A 15,454-nucleotide genomic window follows, 5' to 3' on the forward strand; every position below is an offset into this window, starting at 1 on the left:
AATAGGTCACCCTGTTATCTACTATGGCCCTCCTGCCTCTCATAACAACTGATGGGGATTGATTTGGGCTATTTATCACAAACCTGACATCTAGGAGAGCAGCGCTTGCCAACCCACCATAACAATATCTGACTTGAAACACAATGATGGGGGAATATGAGCATGTCCATATCAGACTGTGGCCCATCAATAGCAGGCCTCTCACAGAAATAACTGACCTTATTATTCATTCATTCAACCTTGAAGGAAATGAGCTACAGAGATGGTAAGAGCAGAGATGAGTGTAATAATGGAGCACCAACTGATGACTGATGTTATAAGCAGAATGAAATTCTTGACTGCCACGGAGAAAAAACACACACAAAACAATAGCCCCGAGTTACAAGAGTGCTCCAATACCATCTAGTGGCGACTTCACACACACACACACACACACACACACACACACACACACACACACACACACACACACACACACACACACACACACACACACACACACACACACACACACACACACACACACACACACACACACACACACACACACACACACACACACACACACACACACACACACACACACACACACAAAAGCAGAGAACGAACAAACATTGACTAAGTGGTGGGAAATGAAAAAAGGAAATCTATTCGGGCAAAAACTAGGGGCGATAAAGCTGTTCATCCTACTCACCCAGCACCAGGACGCTGCTGTAAATCACTGCCCACCAACACAAACTGGTTCAAAAACTGATTTTTACCAACTACAGTACAGACTTTTACTCCAACCACTGCACTCTTAGCAAACTGCACTAGCTCTAACTGTTTGATGTATATTGTGGCCATATACTGTATTTGTGCAGTATTATTTAACACTGAATGTGTAATGGTGTTCATGGGTCTGTGCTTTTTTTCAGTGATCATACTAAGTTAACAAGTAATGCATGTCAGACCCTGACTGACCCTGATTAACCTTGTCAGACAACAGAGGGGCGCTGCCTCAAGTGCACTAGCTCAGTTCCTGGGGAAAAGGGGGCAAGAGCAGTTGTTCCCCTGTATGTTAATGGCAGCGCTGGACAAAAACCCACATCTGAATCTTTTGGTAAAGAACACCATCTGCTGGAAATCTCAAGAAAAACATTACCTGGTCCATATCAAGCTCCGTACATTAATTGTAGACTGGTGGTTAAATCCCAGGCGCTTCCTGCCCACATGCTGATGTGTCCCTGAGCAAGATACCAAAACCTCTAGTTGCTCCCCATGTGGGAGGAAAAGTTGCTTTGGACAAGTGTCAAATGAAGTTAATGTAAAGCATGCATGAGGCATTTCCCGGTAGCCAAAAGGTCCAGTATGCCGTATTTGAGTTTTAGTGCCAGAATCAGTTAGCTAATCAATACTTTTAACATTTCCTCTTCAGGGGTCATACATTTTCAGTTGAGAAAAGAGAAGATTTAATAGATTACTCTTCCAGGAAACAAATGGTTTCAAATGTACTACTGATGAGCATTTTTCATTAGAACAGAATCAAGAGATATTTCATAAAATTCTTTATTCATAAACTTGATGCAAGTTTACAAATTATTTTACATGGTCAAAATCACCCTTGCAATGGAAAAAAAATGAAACCAAACCAAAGCATGCTAACAGTGCATAACTTTATAACCCGGCCACTGCAGTTAATGAAGCAAGGTAAAGAACCCATAATCAGGCTAATTCAGACCTCAGACCCAATATGTCGCTCGCCAAAGCAGAGGTTTGTGTTAGTCAGACAACATTGAGTAGGTGGGAGAGAAGCTGTATTCAGTGCACAACAGACTTGAGCACACCATTATTCCAAAGGTCAGGTTAAAGATGCGGGCTTACAATTGTTCTGATGGCACACAAATCTGAACTGCTACTTTTGTTGGGCATCCTGGCATTTTTAAAAAAGGTAATCCAAGCAGGTAGAATAAGTCTATGTGTCTCAGATAGTTACTGACCTGGTTCAATAAGTGGAACACAGAGAAATTATTCTGTGCACTGATGCAGGAAGTTAAGTAAACAATTCATGAAAAACTGATACATCTATTCTTATTAACCACTCTACCCAACCGCTCTTTCCCTTCAGTAGCTTGGGGGAAAAACACCCATTGATATATTGACATGCAAAATACAGCAATATCAAAGACACAGGGCAGACGTATTCTGAACCCCTCAGCGAGCGCAAGATAACGCGAGGGTGGGAGCAAATCCTTGCTCCACATATCTGATCATTCCAAAAAAAACTTGCTTAGTAATTAATTAATTTATCAACCTCAACATTCACAAATTCTAAGTGTGTGCAAGTCGACAGCAAAACACACTGCGATGCCTACTGGTAAAACAGGGACGTCGTTTTTAAAATGACCCAAAAAAAGATTGACACATTCAATCTTGCATTTTGTGACGATATTCTGAAGCAATCCTTTGCTAAGTCGAGTGTGCAGTATGTATTCCTGAGTTTGCTTCTCCAGAGAATGCAGGGGTGGGTTCGACAATGTGACCAGAATGAAGTGATTAGTACGTTACCAATGGCACAACAGCTAACAACCATGCCAATGATCCATAGTCATGTTGAGATCTTGCTTGCGGTGAGACAAGAAAGGAGAGTGACACTAGTTACATACCCTGCAAGTCTAATCCAATGTCAGACGTGTGCCGAGCATGAAAAGCGGTTTGTTTGTACCCATCTACCGGTTTTTGAAGATGTTCGTGTTGTGACTGAGGTTAACATCCGTGAGAAAATTGTAAATCAACTCAAAAACGAGGAATGTCTGTATGAGTTAGCATAACTAAGCTTTCTATGCTGGTTTTTCAGGACAATATACTTAAAACAATGCAAGTAACCACACAATAGAACACCCACAACAAACGTGTAACTGCATTAATTGGAATGCTCCACACAGTTTTCTGCATATTATTCACATTACATCAAAGACCCAGCACACTGAGGGGTACAGCAGTGCCGAGAGTGGTTATGAATAGTAACCAGAGAGGTGGTAATGGGAAGAGCTGGGTCCTTCCTGTGGCAAATCTGAACAAATATTTATCAAACCTACGCAAATATTCAGGAAACGGAACAGACTCCAGTCGATCTTCCCAGGTGTGAAGCCAGAAGGTATATGGTCAAGACTATTGCTGTGAATTTGAAACTCTGGCTGCAGTTCAAAGCCAGCCATGAGGTCAAGGAAAAGTCAGCAGATAAAGGTCCCCCCCCCCCCAGACTGTTATGACTGCAAGATTGGCAAAGTGCTCAGGATGTGAACCGGCTACAAGAACTAAGCAGGTGACTACACTGTTAAGACTAATTTTCTTCAGCACAACAAAACTCCACAAGACTGTGTCTTCACTGCATAGTCTTACTGAGGTTCGTCCGGTTTGAGTGATTAGATATGAAAAGCCAAACCTCTGGAATGCCAGAAAACAGCTGTGTCTATGCCATTATTGTTACGGCCATTGTAATTAAGAGGTGCCATCAAATAAGGGGAATGGTACTGTCAATGTTGCCAATAACATGAGGATTACAAATCAATATAAAAAAAAAAAAAAGAACAAAACCGCAGTAGTCTTTAAGCTTACATAAGAACATGGCGTACTTTTGTTTCCTTCTGCAAGAGTATCCATGAAGCAACTTTTTCTTATTCTAAATGGGTCTTGCAGTGCCCCTGCTGTTAATAGTCAAGGGTATATAGTAATACAGTCTCTGCCCAGCCAAAGACCCAGACAAGGTTACATTATAAACAATTAAATCCTTTTGCAGAAATACAAATTTACATGTTTACACGTGGAGTTAAAATCAACTACATTACAGTGTGATCAAATCCAAACACGCCCCTGCTTTGCCTGGTCATGTTTCTTGTGTTGCCAGCCTAGCCACACACCAAACCTCTCCTGCAGGGAGTTGTCCAGTTGCTGGTTATTGATGATGACGACAGTGGTCTCCAACTTTTGGAGCTCAGCGGAACGCTGTTCTTTATTATGTGCTGTCCCACCCCAGGCTGCACAAGTCTCTTCCTCCCCACCTCAGGGCTTCAAGCTTTAAAAGATAAAGAGGTTTGAAAGCAAGCTAGCCTCAGAAGCATGTTATTCCAGAGGAGGGATCTTGGCATTACAAAGATAATACATGAGCACAATATTACACAGGCCGTCCATGGAGAGAAAAGGCAGTGGTTCTTCCCACCACCAGCATTTAAATGTCCTTCCCAGCCACCACTGTATTGTATCAGGGAATGTCATATGCCACTCTCAGATCCTGTCTGTGGCCAGAGAGGCAGTGTCCGGCGACTGGAGCGTCAGACTGCTGGATAAAGCCATGCCGCACCTTTCAACTCACAGCCAGCAAGTAACCTTGGCATGCCCAACGCCAAAACCAAAGGGTGACTACGCAATATTTAGTCCGCCATTTTCCTGGAGTACGGGATGAATGTCGCAATGGAAAAATTAGATTGTATAAGATAACAGATGTACAGAGAGATAAATATCTGAAGAGAGGACACTCTTAGCTGAGTAGCTGATGAGCTTGGATGTACATTTCAGGTGGGGGCATGTGTGTCTGGGTGTGCTAGTATCTGCGATGTCACTGAATGAGGAATTTGGTTTGGAGTTCAAACTCTCATGTAGAGAACAAAATGGTTTGCAGGATAAAAAAAAAAAAAAAGAGAAATTGGTCGCAAATGGGGGAAAGAAAGTCGAAGACATGTGGTCCCATTGCAGGAAAGGCAAGAGTGTTTTAGCCGTCTTCCTTAGGGGGTGTGTACCAGCCTGGAAAAGACAAAAACAAAACAACAAAGAATGACTAAACAGTCAACATAAATAATCTACAGTAGCTAAAACCAATAATATAAAAGTTACAAGCACATGATTTTTACATGTGCACTGTTCTCTGCCTCACTGGCTTGTACCTGCTTTTCCAACCATGTCTTGTTAGTGCTGAAACCAAAACACCAGGCAGAAAGTGTCCAGTGGTTAGACTCAGGGGCACGTATGGCTCAGAATTTCAAAGAGGTTCAGCTAGGCTTTCAGCTCCCAACTTTTATATTCTACAACAATTAAATATAGCTCAATGTAGCCTGACAGAGTAAAGGTCATTTACATATTTCTACTTGCGTGTCTGGTTTTGAAATGCAGTGTGCTGTTTTCACAGAGGTCAAGGACAACAAGATAAATTTGCATTAATGGTCATCTTTGAACCAGTTACTTACCACTGCCATTTCTCCAATAAAATTAACTTTTAAATGTGAATGTTGATCTTGTTGATTCTATTGTCACCTTTATGTTAAAACTGCATATTCATTGGATTTGTTTGGTAATTTGTCTTTCATAATAGACAGTACCAGCACTACTTCTGACACTGTAAGCAACACTTTTTAATGGCAGTAATTTCTGACATCCATTAAGCTTCTATAAAGCAATTTACTATGAATCTATAATTATGTATTTAAATAATCCCAGAACTAAATAATACCAGTTGTTAAAGTTCTTTTCTCTCTCATTATGCAGTTTAGTTCATATTAGCAGACATTTACTGTCACGTTTATACAGTTTATACGTAGTTAATATTGCTAACTTCTTTCTTCACGTTATAATCTCAAGGCTCAGAACAATCCTGTGTGTTTACTCTTGTTAACTTACAAGGTCAGTAAGATCTTTGACCTCAAGTAGACCTACTGGTAAATGTGGGACATTAAATAGTGCTGTCAGTAACAGATTTTAACAGCGTCACGGTGACAGCGAAGCCAAAGTGATACGGTTATTGTTTAAGAATCTAGAGTGAATGAATGGCATTGAATCACAAACATTTTGTACTTACACTTTGTATGTGTATTATATTATAAGTATACATGCCAAAAAGCACTACACCAGTCACACAAATTGAGTGTAAAAATGTGGGCTACATGCATGTAAATGTTGTCCATGTTTGGAACAGACACAACAGTAGAAGCACTAATTTTGCTCAGCTTTGATGCATGGGAGGGATTTGGTTTCAGTAAACAAGGTCAGTAATTCAGTCAATATGAAACTGGAGACAAAAACACTCACCATTCTTTTCATGGATCTGAACCAGGGATTTGTAGGACTGCTGTGCTCTGGCAAGATTGTACTGGTTCTGCATTAAAAGATGAAAATGAAGTCAACCTTAGAGTGTGCACTGGGTTTATGATGACAGTACAGAATAGGAAACAGCAATGACAGCTGTTTTCTACAAGCAGAAAAAAAAAAAAAAAAAAAAAAAAAAAAAAGAAACTTCTTGCCATCTCCAATTTCAAGAACAAAACACAATGCGTGGAATAACAAACACATATTCTCACCTTGTTTGACCATTCATACCAGACTGCTTTCACACACACACACACACACATGGATTTTGTCTGAAGTCTGACATGTAGTTTGATCAAAGCTGTAGTGTGTCATCTAAATTCATCCATGCTGTCTAGTTCTTCACTATGTTAGCTAGAACTCATTAGCCATAAATGATGTTAAATCAAGAGCTTTTCAAACTAATCACTGCTCAAATCTCTCATTCCAGCAAAAGACAGTTTGCCTTCTGCAAGAATTCAACAGCTAGAAGGATACTCTACAGAGAAGATTGAGCGAACAGTTCAACAATGAAACAAGAAAATGTACCAACTAAAATCCAATCTCAACCTACAGACCTATATTGTGGCAGGACTCAGTACTGCTAACTCGTCAGTGAGGCGCAGGATAGTTCCTTAGGTAAACACAAATGACTCACAATGCCCTCGTATACGTTCAAGGTGTTACTGTGGTCTCTTACAATTGCTTTATCTTCTTATCCATCTCATTCTACGGTCTTATTAGTTATTACTACAGACCTGCCTAAAATCTCTTTGTGAAAGCAGCTTTAATTAACCAAATAAAACGTCATTTATGACCTAGAGGGAAGTTTCAGACAATGTCTACAGTAAAAGATTGTCTACACAGGAGGTGTTCAGTCACGTTTTTCAGTCATCTTCACATGCATCTGAAACAAATGCGCTTCTATTTTGAATAAATGCAGTCTTCTTCACACAGCCCACATATTGGCTTGTTCCCCACCCACATTATTCGCACAAAACTGCAAACCGAAGCCTGCTTTTTTTGCATCAAGTCAATTTTCTTCTGTTTTACACGACTAGCTTCAGTGATTGTGTGTTGGGCTTTAAGGGCTGCAAAAAAAAGAAAATCAGGTGACCAGACCTAAACCCAATACTGCGCCTGAACGCACCCTGTTTAGAGGAAGACTGAAGCTGCTCTGCATATGTGCTGCTTTCTCCACGTAGGCTGCGACACTGTGAGCCTATAGTAATAATTTTTAAGAAACCACCTGTTCACCTTTTCAAACTAAAGTGAAATGCTTTCAGATTAAGTGCTTAACCCTGGTAAGACAGGTCACAACACCCGGCTGTCTAACATGTGTTGACCTAGTCACACAGGCAGCAAACAAACCGGTTTATCCCAGGCCACTGTGTAAATCTCAAAGTGGTATTTGCACATTTCATACATTCCTTAGAAACACAGACTCGGAAGAGTCTTTCACACCTAGCACCACACAGACACCTTGCTCCTTTTAAGCCTGCCTCGAGAGAAAACTGTCCAATTTTAAGATATAATGGTTGACAAATAAGCGCATGTTCATTATAATATTAACAATAGGCAATAAGAGCCTAAAAAGAGTTATGATCCATTAGCCCATGGTTCTCCAAATAAAAAAAATAATAGTGGTTGTCAGAGCCCCTTACAATTCAGGTGATTAAATTACTTTTTATACTGAAAGGATACAGAGGTTCAAATGTACAGAATAAACAGAAAGGATGGAAGCCAAACACATAAAACCAAGAAAGTGACAAACATCAAACACCAAAACATATTACATGCCAAAATGGGACTTGCATGTACAAGACTAAGGTTCTGAGACAGCCTTATAAATATCTGTTTTCTTGGTGCTTAACTTGTCAAACTCAGAGAAGCCTGGAACCAGACTAGGTGTCATCAAAAAGAACAAAGCAAGTACAAAGTGACAGCAAATTCAAACTTCAGCATAGCAGATAAGCATCTTGAGTGTGCTGGCCTTCCCAGTGGTGACACATTGCACCTCCCACCCCACTGCGACTATATTAAAGAAATACCACGTAGCTTTGGCTACAGAAACAGGAGATTCTCACACAGCACAACAGGCCACTGTTAAAAGCCAGGGAACCAGGCCTCTGTGTCATCGGGGTTCACATCATTCATTATGTGAGCTCAACATTATCATTTCCTGACTCGAAATGAAACCTCTAGTGCTTCCACACTTACTTTATTGGCTCCAAACTGCACTCTGGCTTTTCCTTTGACTAAAGTGGCATTGATCTGCATGATGACAGACTCAATGGAATAGGCACTGCTCCAGCCCTGCAATCAGAAACCCCAGTGTCAATAAGAGTAGGGTTTAAAAACAGATGCAAATACAATTTAAGGTAATATTTAATATTATGCAGCACAAATCCACATTTATTCAAGGCTCATGACATACCTGTTTGGTGAGTAGTTCCATGCACAGGGCACCTCCTCCAAGAACATAACTAAAGCAAGGACAGAAAGAAAATTATCAGAGAAAGGGGTGTCAGCACAACACAAGGAAGTCTTGTTCCAAAAGAAAAATACCCTTTTTAATACAACAGTTTGTTCACTAACTTGGCTTCAAATTGAAAATGGTAATAGCAATGGTATAAAGCTGTTTAAACCAGCTAAATAACTCACCCTCCAGAAAGCACAGGAGACACCACCCGGACAAACGGTGGATCAAAGGGGAAATTATCCTGTAGAGACGACCAGCAAAAACTATTCATTTACAGGCTTCAAAGACTCCTAAATGTGTTTCATTTTCATTAATTCAGAGCCAATTTTACTCACTTTATATGAGAAGTTTAGTAAAATGTAATCCATTCCTTCCTTTTCCTTTAGGACTTGTAAATCACTGTGCAAAGGGCTATCTGGATCGACCCTGTGGATTATAAAATGATGCTATCAGTCTGCGTTCATGTTAACATAGAGAAAAGAAAATAATGTGACACAAGATTTAAAGTTACTTACGTCCTTAGTTTGACGTGCCACTCATACAGGCTGTCATTGACAAGCTCGACTGAGTAGATGCCTGCGAAAAAAATTAATTAAATATCTCCTCTGACATAATATTTTCATTCTATAAAGTAAAAGGTTATGCAATGAGAGAAAGCAAAAAAAGTATTGTAACTACTACCTCCACTGTCATTCTGTCAGCTAATTCTGCAACAATTATTTGAAGCCTCGTTCAAAAAGTGAGGAGCTTGTACAAAATAAAAAGGCTTAAAACTAGGTTGCTGTTCAAGTAAAACCAAATTTGGTTTGTGCTTAATTTTTACTAAGAATACCATTTTTTCTTTGTTAAACTGCTGTAGAAAGCATGTCAGTGAGCCAACAGCCATTACTAAAGCATGCAAGAGATTAGGGCTGTCCCTTTACAGTTGAGTAAACTGTTACACTTGGTTCACACTGCCTACCTGAGCAGCGCATGGCGGCTATGGCACTGAACAGCTGCGTCTGGCACACGCGCGGTGTTTACACCGACAGTGTGTCAGCTGCATGGCTGCTGCTGCTGCTGCCAGCCCCATCTTTCTATACTGAGTTTGCCTTTGATAAAATACCATAAAATAAAAGCCTTGTTAACATATGAATGAATTCTGTCCACAGAAACACCAGTGTGCTTTAAATCTGCAACAGGTACAGGAGGTTTTGAGGGGTTACAGGTAAGTCGTTGTGAAGAGGAGCACAGCCTCCCAGTGACTATGGGTCGGACCAAACACTAACTCCCACACCATTGAAGGCCAGGTGATTTACAGTTGCTCTGACCAGAATTAGACATGGTGGGTTCAGACAGGGCCAGGAGAGGACTGAATTTGGATGGAGTTAATTTGTAATTAACATTATATATCATCTATTGTATTATTGTTTGCGAGTACTTGTCTTTGTGAAGTTATTTCAGTTATTTATTCCGTGTGAACAACGATACTTGTGTGATGTTATACAATGCTGAAATAAATTGACTAAATGTTCAATCTCCTTGCTGGCTGTTCACATTCAGAATCCTTACTGCCTTTTCCGTTAGCAAGCGGCTGTTAAAATATATGCATTTGAATAGTTCCTTGCCGACAACCAGTTGACAAGGAAAAGCTTTAGCTGGGGACGGCCCTACAAGAGAGACATTTGCAGATAACAGTTAAAGGTGTAGTGACCTAAAGTACAACCACTACACCCACATGAGGGTGGAGCTGACCTTTTTTTTTAAATAGTGTATAGTTTTTGAATTCTGCATATCTGAACTCACTCAACTGTTTATATCTGATCATGTAAACATCATTGCAGTGCTTGATGTTCACCAATACTCATCAATCACTTAAAAGAGCATAGAAATGATGATTATTGTGTATGAGGATTTGTAGGTACATGTGCTAGTTTCTGAGTTATTTTTAGTCCTCTTTTCACTCAGCTCTGCAACAAAGAGCAGACATTTGAGCAGTGTGCATACCTGTCTTGTAACTCTGAGACCTGTAGATCTCTCTAAGCTCCTTCATCAGGCGGTCAGAGGCTTGCACTGAACCAGACACAGCTCCCTGCAAAATACAAAACCACAACTTTAACAATAAAGACAACGAACACAGTGGTTTCAATTCACTGTGAGGGTTAACCTGTCATCTGTACTGAACACGAGCCAACATAAAAGAGAAAGCTTTATTCTACTAGACGCCCATATTTATATCAGTGCACCCCCAAGAGAATGATTCACTGATCGTCAAATTATTTTTAAAAATTTCAAGTGCATGAAAAGAATTGGCTCCATAGTTCGGATATAACCGTATTCTCGACACATTTTAGATACCAAGACACCTGCACAGCTGAGCCATTAAACTGGATGACGGACAAGCTGACAGCCCTTCCCAGAAGAAAAACAAATCTTTACGCGAGTTTGTGCCCTACAGGGGCGGACGCTAAGAGAAACCTGAATATGAGCTGTATATGGGAGCACACTGCCTACCGTCAGATATATGGAAGAAATATCTCAATTTTCTTTTTCAAAACTTCTCCCCATTTGTCTTTCACAAAAGTAGTCACTACTGAGCAAAAGGAGCACTCCCAAGGTACGAACTCAAGCCCTTGACAGTCCCTCCAGGATTTCGCTGGCTTTTTGGAGATTGTTGCAATGTTTTTTTGTTTTTAGACATTAAAATTGCAGAAATAGTTGTCATTTTTTTTATAATTCATTAGAAATTGAAGGTGCCATATCCAGTTATAATAAAATCACTAGTAGTTTGGTGATGTACGGCTAACGTTTTGTGCAGGGGACTGCTATGACTGGTGAACGTCACAGGAAACAAAAATCAAATTTATAGAAAAGTTGAGGTTATTTGAAAACATTTCAAGGTTGCGCAGAATTTGCTGGGATTTGCTTCATTTCTGTTAATCCTTTGCAATCGCAACATCAAAACTTCCTGGAGGGACTGCCAAGATAAAATGTGTTAACAATAAGCCCCTTAGCTCCTCATAACATATGTACTTACATTCAAGTGGTCCTGCCTCTGGTTCTTTCGGATCTTCTCCAGGATGGCCAGATTCTCCTTCTCAATGCCGTCATCCTCGGATTTCTTACCATCCACGGGCTCCTCCTCTTTCATGTCATAGTGGTCCAGATCTTCTATGTCCTGTTGGTTCAGGTTTGATATTTTAGACATAAATTCTGGTTCACCAGTAATACATAGAAAATCAAAATCAAAAACAGCTCGAGGATCAAAGCCCAGTCAAAAGATTTTAAATGTCCTCATTCACTAGAATAACATTGTAACAAAGAAAACATTAACAATGTCAATATCCAATCAAATATAATCAATTAAAACTTAAAGACAATAATCATCATGTATGTGTAATCATAAGTAATACTGGCATTTTTATTCAACAATAAGCTTTCCCAAAACACATCATACTGGCATGCAATACCAACAGCCGAAACATTCCTCTCTGATGATGTGTGACTAAGATGGGAGGAAAATACATAAGTGTTTGATTATTGAGCATCTAGCACATTAGGTATTTAGACCAAAGATGATAACTTACCTCTCCCATCTCCTCCTCCTCCTCTTCTTCAGATGTGACCTCTTCTGTCCCATGCTACACACACACACACACCAAACAAGGCATCAAGTTAAGCTGAATAAAGTGGTCTGAAAGAGACTTGCTGTCTTTTTATTTTACATAAGACCACCTTTTACTGAGCATAACCACAGTATTAGGCTATTGATAAGCTTGGAGAACAATTTCATACAAATTACCCAGGTCCTCTGTAATGAAGGCTGCTATTTCATTACTGAGAAAAAGTGGTTTGGAAGGACATAATTAAACATCCTAATTTAAATATGCATAGCATATTCCTAATCAAAGTAATCAAATAGTGTGCTAGATTGCCACAGGGAGGTATTTGACAAGAGCTAACTAGGCAGCCTTGCCTTTCGGTCTTGTCCCACAGGGCCTGCAGGCAGGGGCTGGTCCAGCATCTCCACATCTGGATGTTGGGGAAGGTTGTACAGCCGACAAAGGTCACAAATGAGTTTCTTCAACTGCTGCAAAAGCTAGGAAAGACAAAAGCAAATAAAAAGGGGATACAGAGTTGGAAAAACGATTACATACTGCAAATGCAGCTACACAGCTATGTGGATGCAAGACATGGCAGGAACACTATCAAAGACATGAACAATAGCAGATTATGCAAGTGGACATAGTAAAAATATGATTTTTTACATATTACAGGTTCCTGAATGAAAAACGAGTTACATCTTTCACCAAGCAGTATGCATTGAAGCTTCAACTGTGGAGTAAAATCTATAAGTGTAGCCAGAAATCTTTCAATACATGTGACTTCAAACTAAGAATTAAACATAAAGCACTTATAGCAGCACCGCAAATGATTGCATGAAAACTGACACTGTTTGTACAAAAAGAGTTAGGCGACAAAGTCATTAAGCTGCCACCCGCTAATGTGTTCTGCTTCTGCCTTTGCAAATGTGGTGCAATTCAAATATAGGGTACCGCTGAAACATCTGTGCAACAGTAAGAAAACAGATTGATCTTATCTATCCTCAGGAAGACAAGGGTTGTCCTGTACCTAACCTACAACATTAACAATGTTTTCTTTATCTGAATGTAGACTAAGTTATGGTGCAAACGGCAAACAAAAAATAAATCTTCTGTCCAAGAAAGCTGACAGTACTTCTATAAAAAGCATATTTTGTGTCCTACAAACAGAGCAGTGTGAATAAGTAGGCTAACTAAGCTCAGGATGTCACACCACACATAGGATTACGTAAGAATCTGCCAGTCACAGACATTGTGACCTCTTAGTTTGTTGTGATGATCTAATGACCTGAGCATTTGGTCTGCTGAAAACCTGTCACACATTTATGCAGCACATGCAAGCTGTTTATGCTTGAAAGCCCATTTAACACTAAAATGGTGTTTTACTATTTACAACACAAGAAAAAGCTTGGAATAATGTTGCAAAGAATATTGAATGACAAAAACTTTATGAAATGTAGTTTAAAAGTGAACTTAGTATTTAACCCATTTATAGAATATCTGACAAAAGAAATCAAAGTCCAAAATAAAAAGGAGGAGCACCATAAGATTACTTTGCACCACAATAGCTCACCACAGCAGGCTGGCATTATGTCACAATAATGCAAAGAAAATGCTCCTGCTGAGTGGCAGCCTGGTCAACACTTGTTCAGCCAAAATCATCTACTCACAGCTCATTTTTATTAACTTGACAGCTGCATAACAGGAGAATCTCCGTCTTGTAGTGAGCTCCAGAAAACCTAACGTTACGCTTCGATGGGCGACGTTTTAAGGTTAACCTTCACTCTAAATAATACAATTGTCAGCAGGTTGTGCAGTGTAAAGAAGTCGTCAGGTTTTCCCCAGTGACACAATGTGAAGTAAGCGAGTTAGGAGAAGTACCAGGGTGCTGCCTTTTCTCACATCCTCCAACCTCTCCAAAACTTGCGCCAAGCTCGGGTCATCAGAGTCCACAAACCATATTGGCGGCGTAGATGGATAAGATTCCTAAAGACAGTGGAGGACAACAAAAACAGTTAAATCAACACATTTGACCTAAGTTACACAAAGTCAGTAAATGACGTAAAATCAGGATTGACGACATATTAGCATTCAGGGTGCAACGTTAGCTAACAGCTAGGGTTGCTTATCAACACTGTTAATGTCGAAATGTCAGACCAACAAACCCACTACCATCACTGCGTAGCTCCCACTGACTTTGGCTTATGAAACTACGCAAAAGCTGTCCCGCATAGCACCAGACTGTACAGCTGTGAGGGTAGCCTGCTACCTGGCTAGCAAGTTAACCAGCTAACTTTAGCTCGCTAACGACCAACAAGGGAAGTGTATAAATCCCGGCACTTGTGTTTCTGTCCCCTTACCGTGATGTTACAGTGGATAATTAACAGCTTTTCCCCAGTTACATTAAACTGGCAGCTCAGCTCGTCAGGCTTCCAGTCAATGATCCTGAAGCGTTCGTGGTTTGGATCAAAAATTGACTCCAAAAACTTCAGTTCGGCCTTCAGCCCCGACACCGACATCTTCCACGCATCTCCGGCTGGGCCGCTGGGGAGGGGGAGAAGTCGGGACTTAGCTTTTAGCTAGCTAATGCCACAACGCAAATTCCAGCACGAAATTGGTTTAAAAAGTGGCAAAGAGATGACGGACTGTCCCGGTAGATGTGGCTGGATACCCAGCGCCAGCTATAAGCAGCGTCCGCTCAAATTTCACCGCAATCGGACAGATTTGCTAATGAAGTAGCTAACGTTAGCTAGCTTTCAGTTAGCACTCGAAAACAGCGCAGCGCTTGGCAAGATGCTAGCCAGCGAGTTAGCGAGCTAGTCCGTTGTTGTTGTCTTTCCGTCTATTGTTGTTGTCTGCCTCTGATAACAACAGTTTAAGGCTGTCGCGATGTCCCGTGACCGTTTCCTCACAGTCCCATCGGACAGTTCCTTACTGCGTCCTTAACCGGGTAACAATCATACCATCTCGGCGATGTGAACTTATATCCCGCTGAAGGGACGGTGTTTTTCATCCCGGTGTACAACTGTAGCTGGCCTCTTGTGGGGTTTAAAGATGGCGTTCAGCAATCTCCCCGTTCCCGCAGAATCCCAGCATTCAGCGCGTCCTTAATTTATTTGAGGGTAAGAAAATAAAGGAAAGTTTACAGCAGTGGATTATTTAGATGGCCGTATTGTGATTTTATTTTGTTTGTAAGAAAGAAAGAACAATTTCCCTGCTTTATATAATACATACTACTGAGTTAAACGGGTGCACAGAACTCAAATTGGCCTTTAATTCTAGTGAATTATTTTTCTTT

At 40.5% G+C, this 15,454-nt stretch overlaps 1 protein-coding gene across 1 annotated transcript; it reads right to left on the reverse strand.

The window, feature by feature from the left end:
- Window positions 1–1,532: 1,532 nt before the first annotated feature.
- Window positions 1,533–15,224, reverse strand: LOC127351812 (ubiquitin-conjugating enzyme E2 Q2). Its single transcript, XM_051379758.1, has 13 exons — window positions 14,517–15,224; window positions 14,038–14,142; window positions 12,531–12,653; window positions 12,142–12,195; window positions 11,592–11,732; window positions 10,562–10,646; window positions 9,091–9,151; window positions 8,911–9,001; window positions 8,758–8,816; window positions 8,531–8,579; window positions 8,314–8,409; window positions 6,058–6,124; window positions 1,533–4,779 (listed from the first exon to the last, which is right to left on the reverse strand). Exons 1-13 carry the CDS (start codon window positions 14,673–14,675, stop codon window positions 4,748–4,750), a joined length of 1,122 nt encoding a protein of 373 aa, XP_051235718.1. The 5' UTR covers window positions 14,676–15,224; the 3' UTR covers window positions 1,533–4,747.
- Between the last annotated feature and the right edge of the window lie 230 nt (window positions 15,225–15,454).

The sequence above is a fragment of the Dicentrarchus labrax genome, unplaced genomic scaffold, assembly GCF_905237075.1.
Source record: "Dicentrarchus labrax unplaced genomic scaffold, dlabrax2021, whole genome shotgun sequence".
Classification (NCBI taxonomy): Eukaryota; Metazoa; Chordata; class Actinopteri; family Moronidae; genus Dicentrarchus; species Dicentrarchus labrax.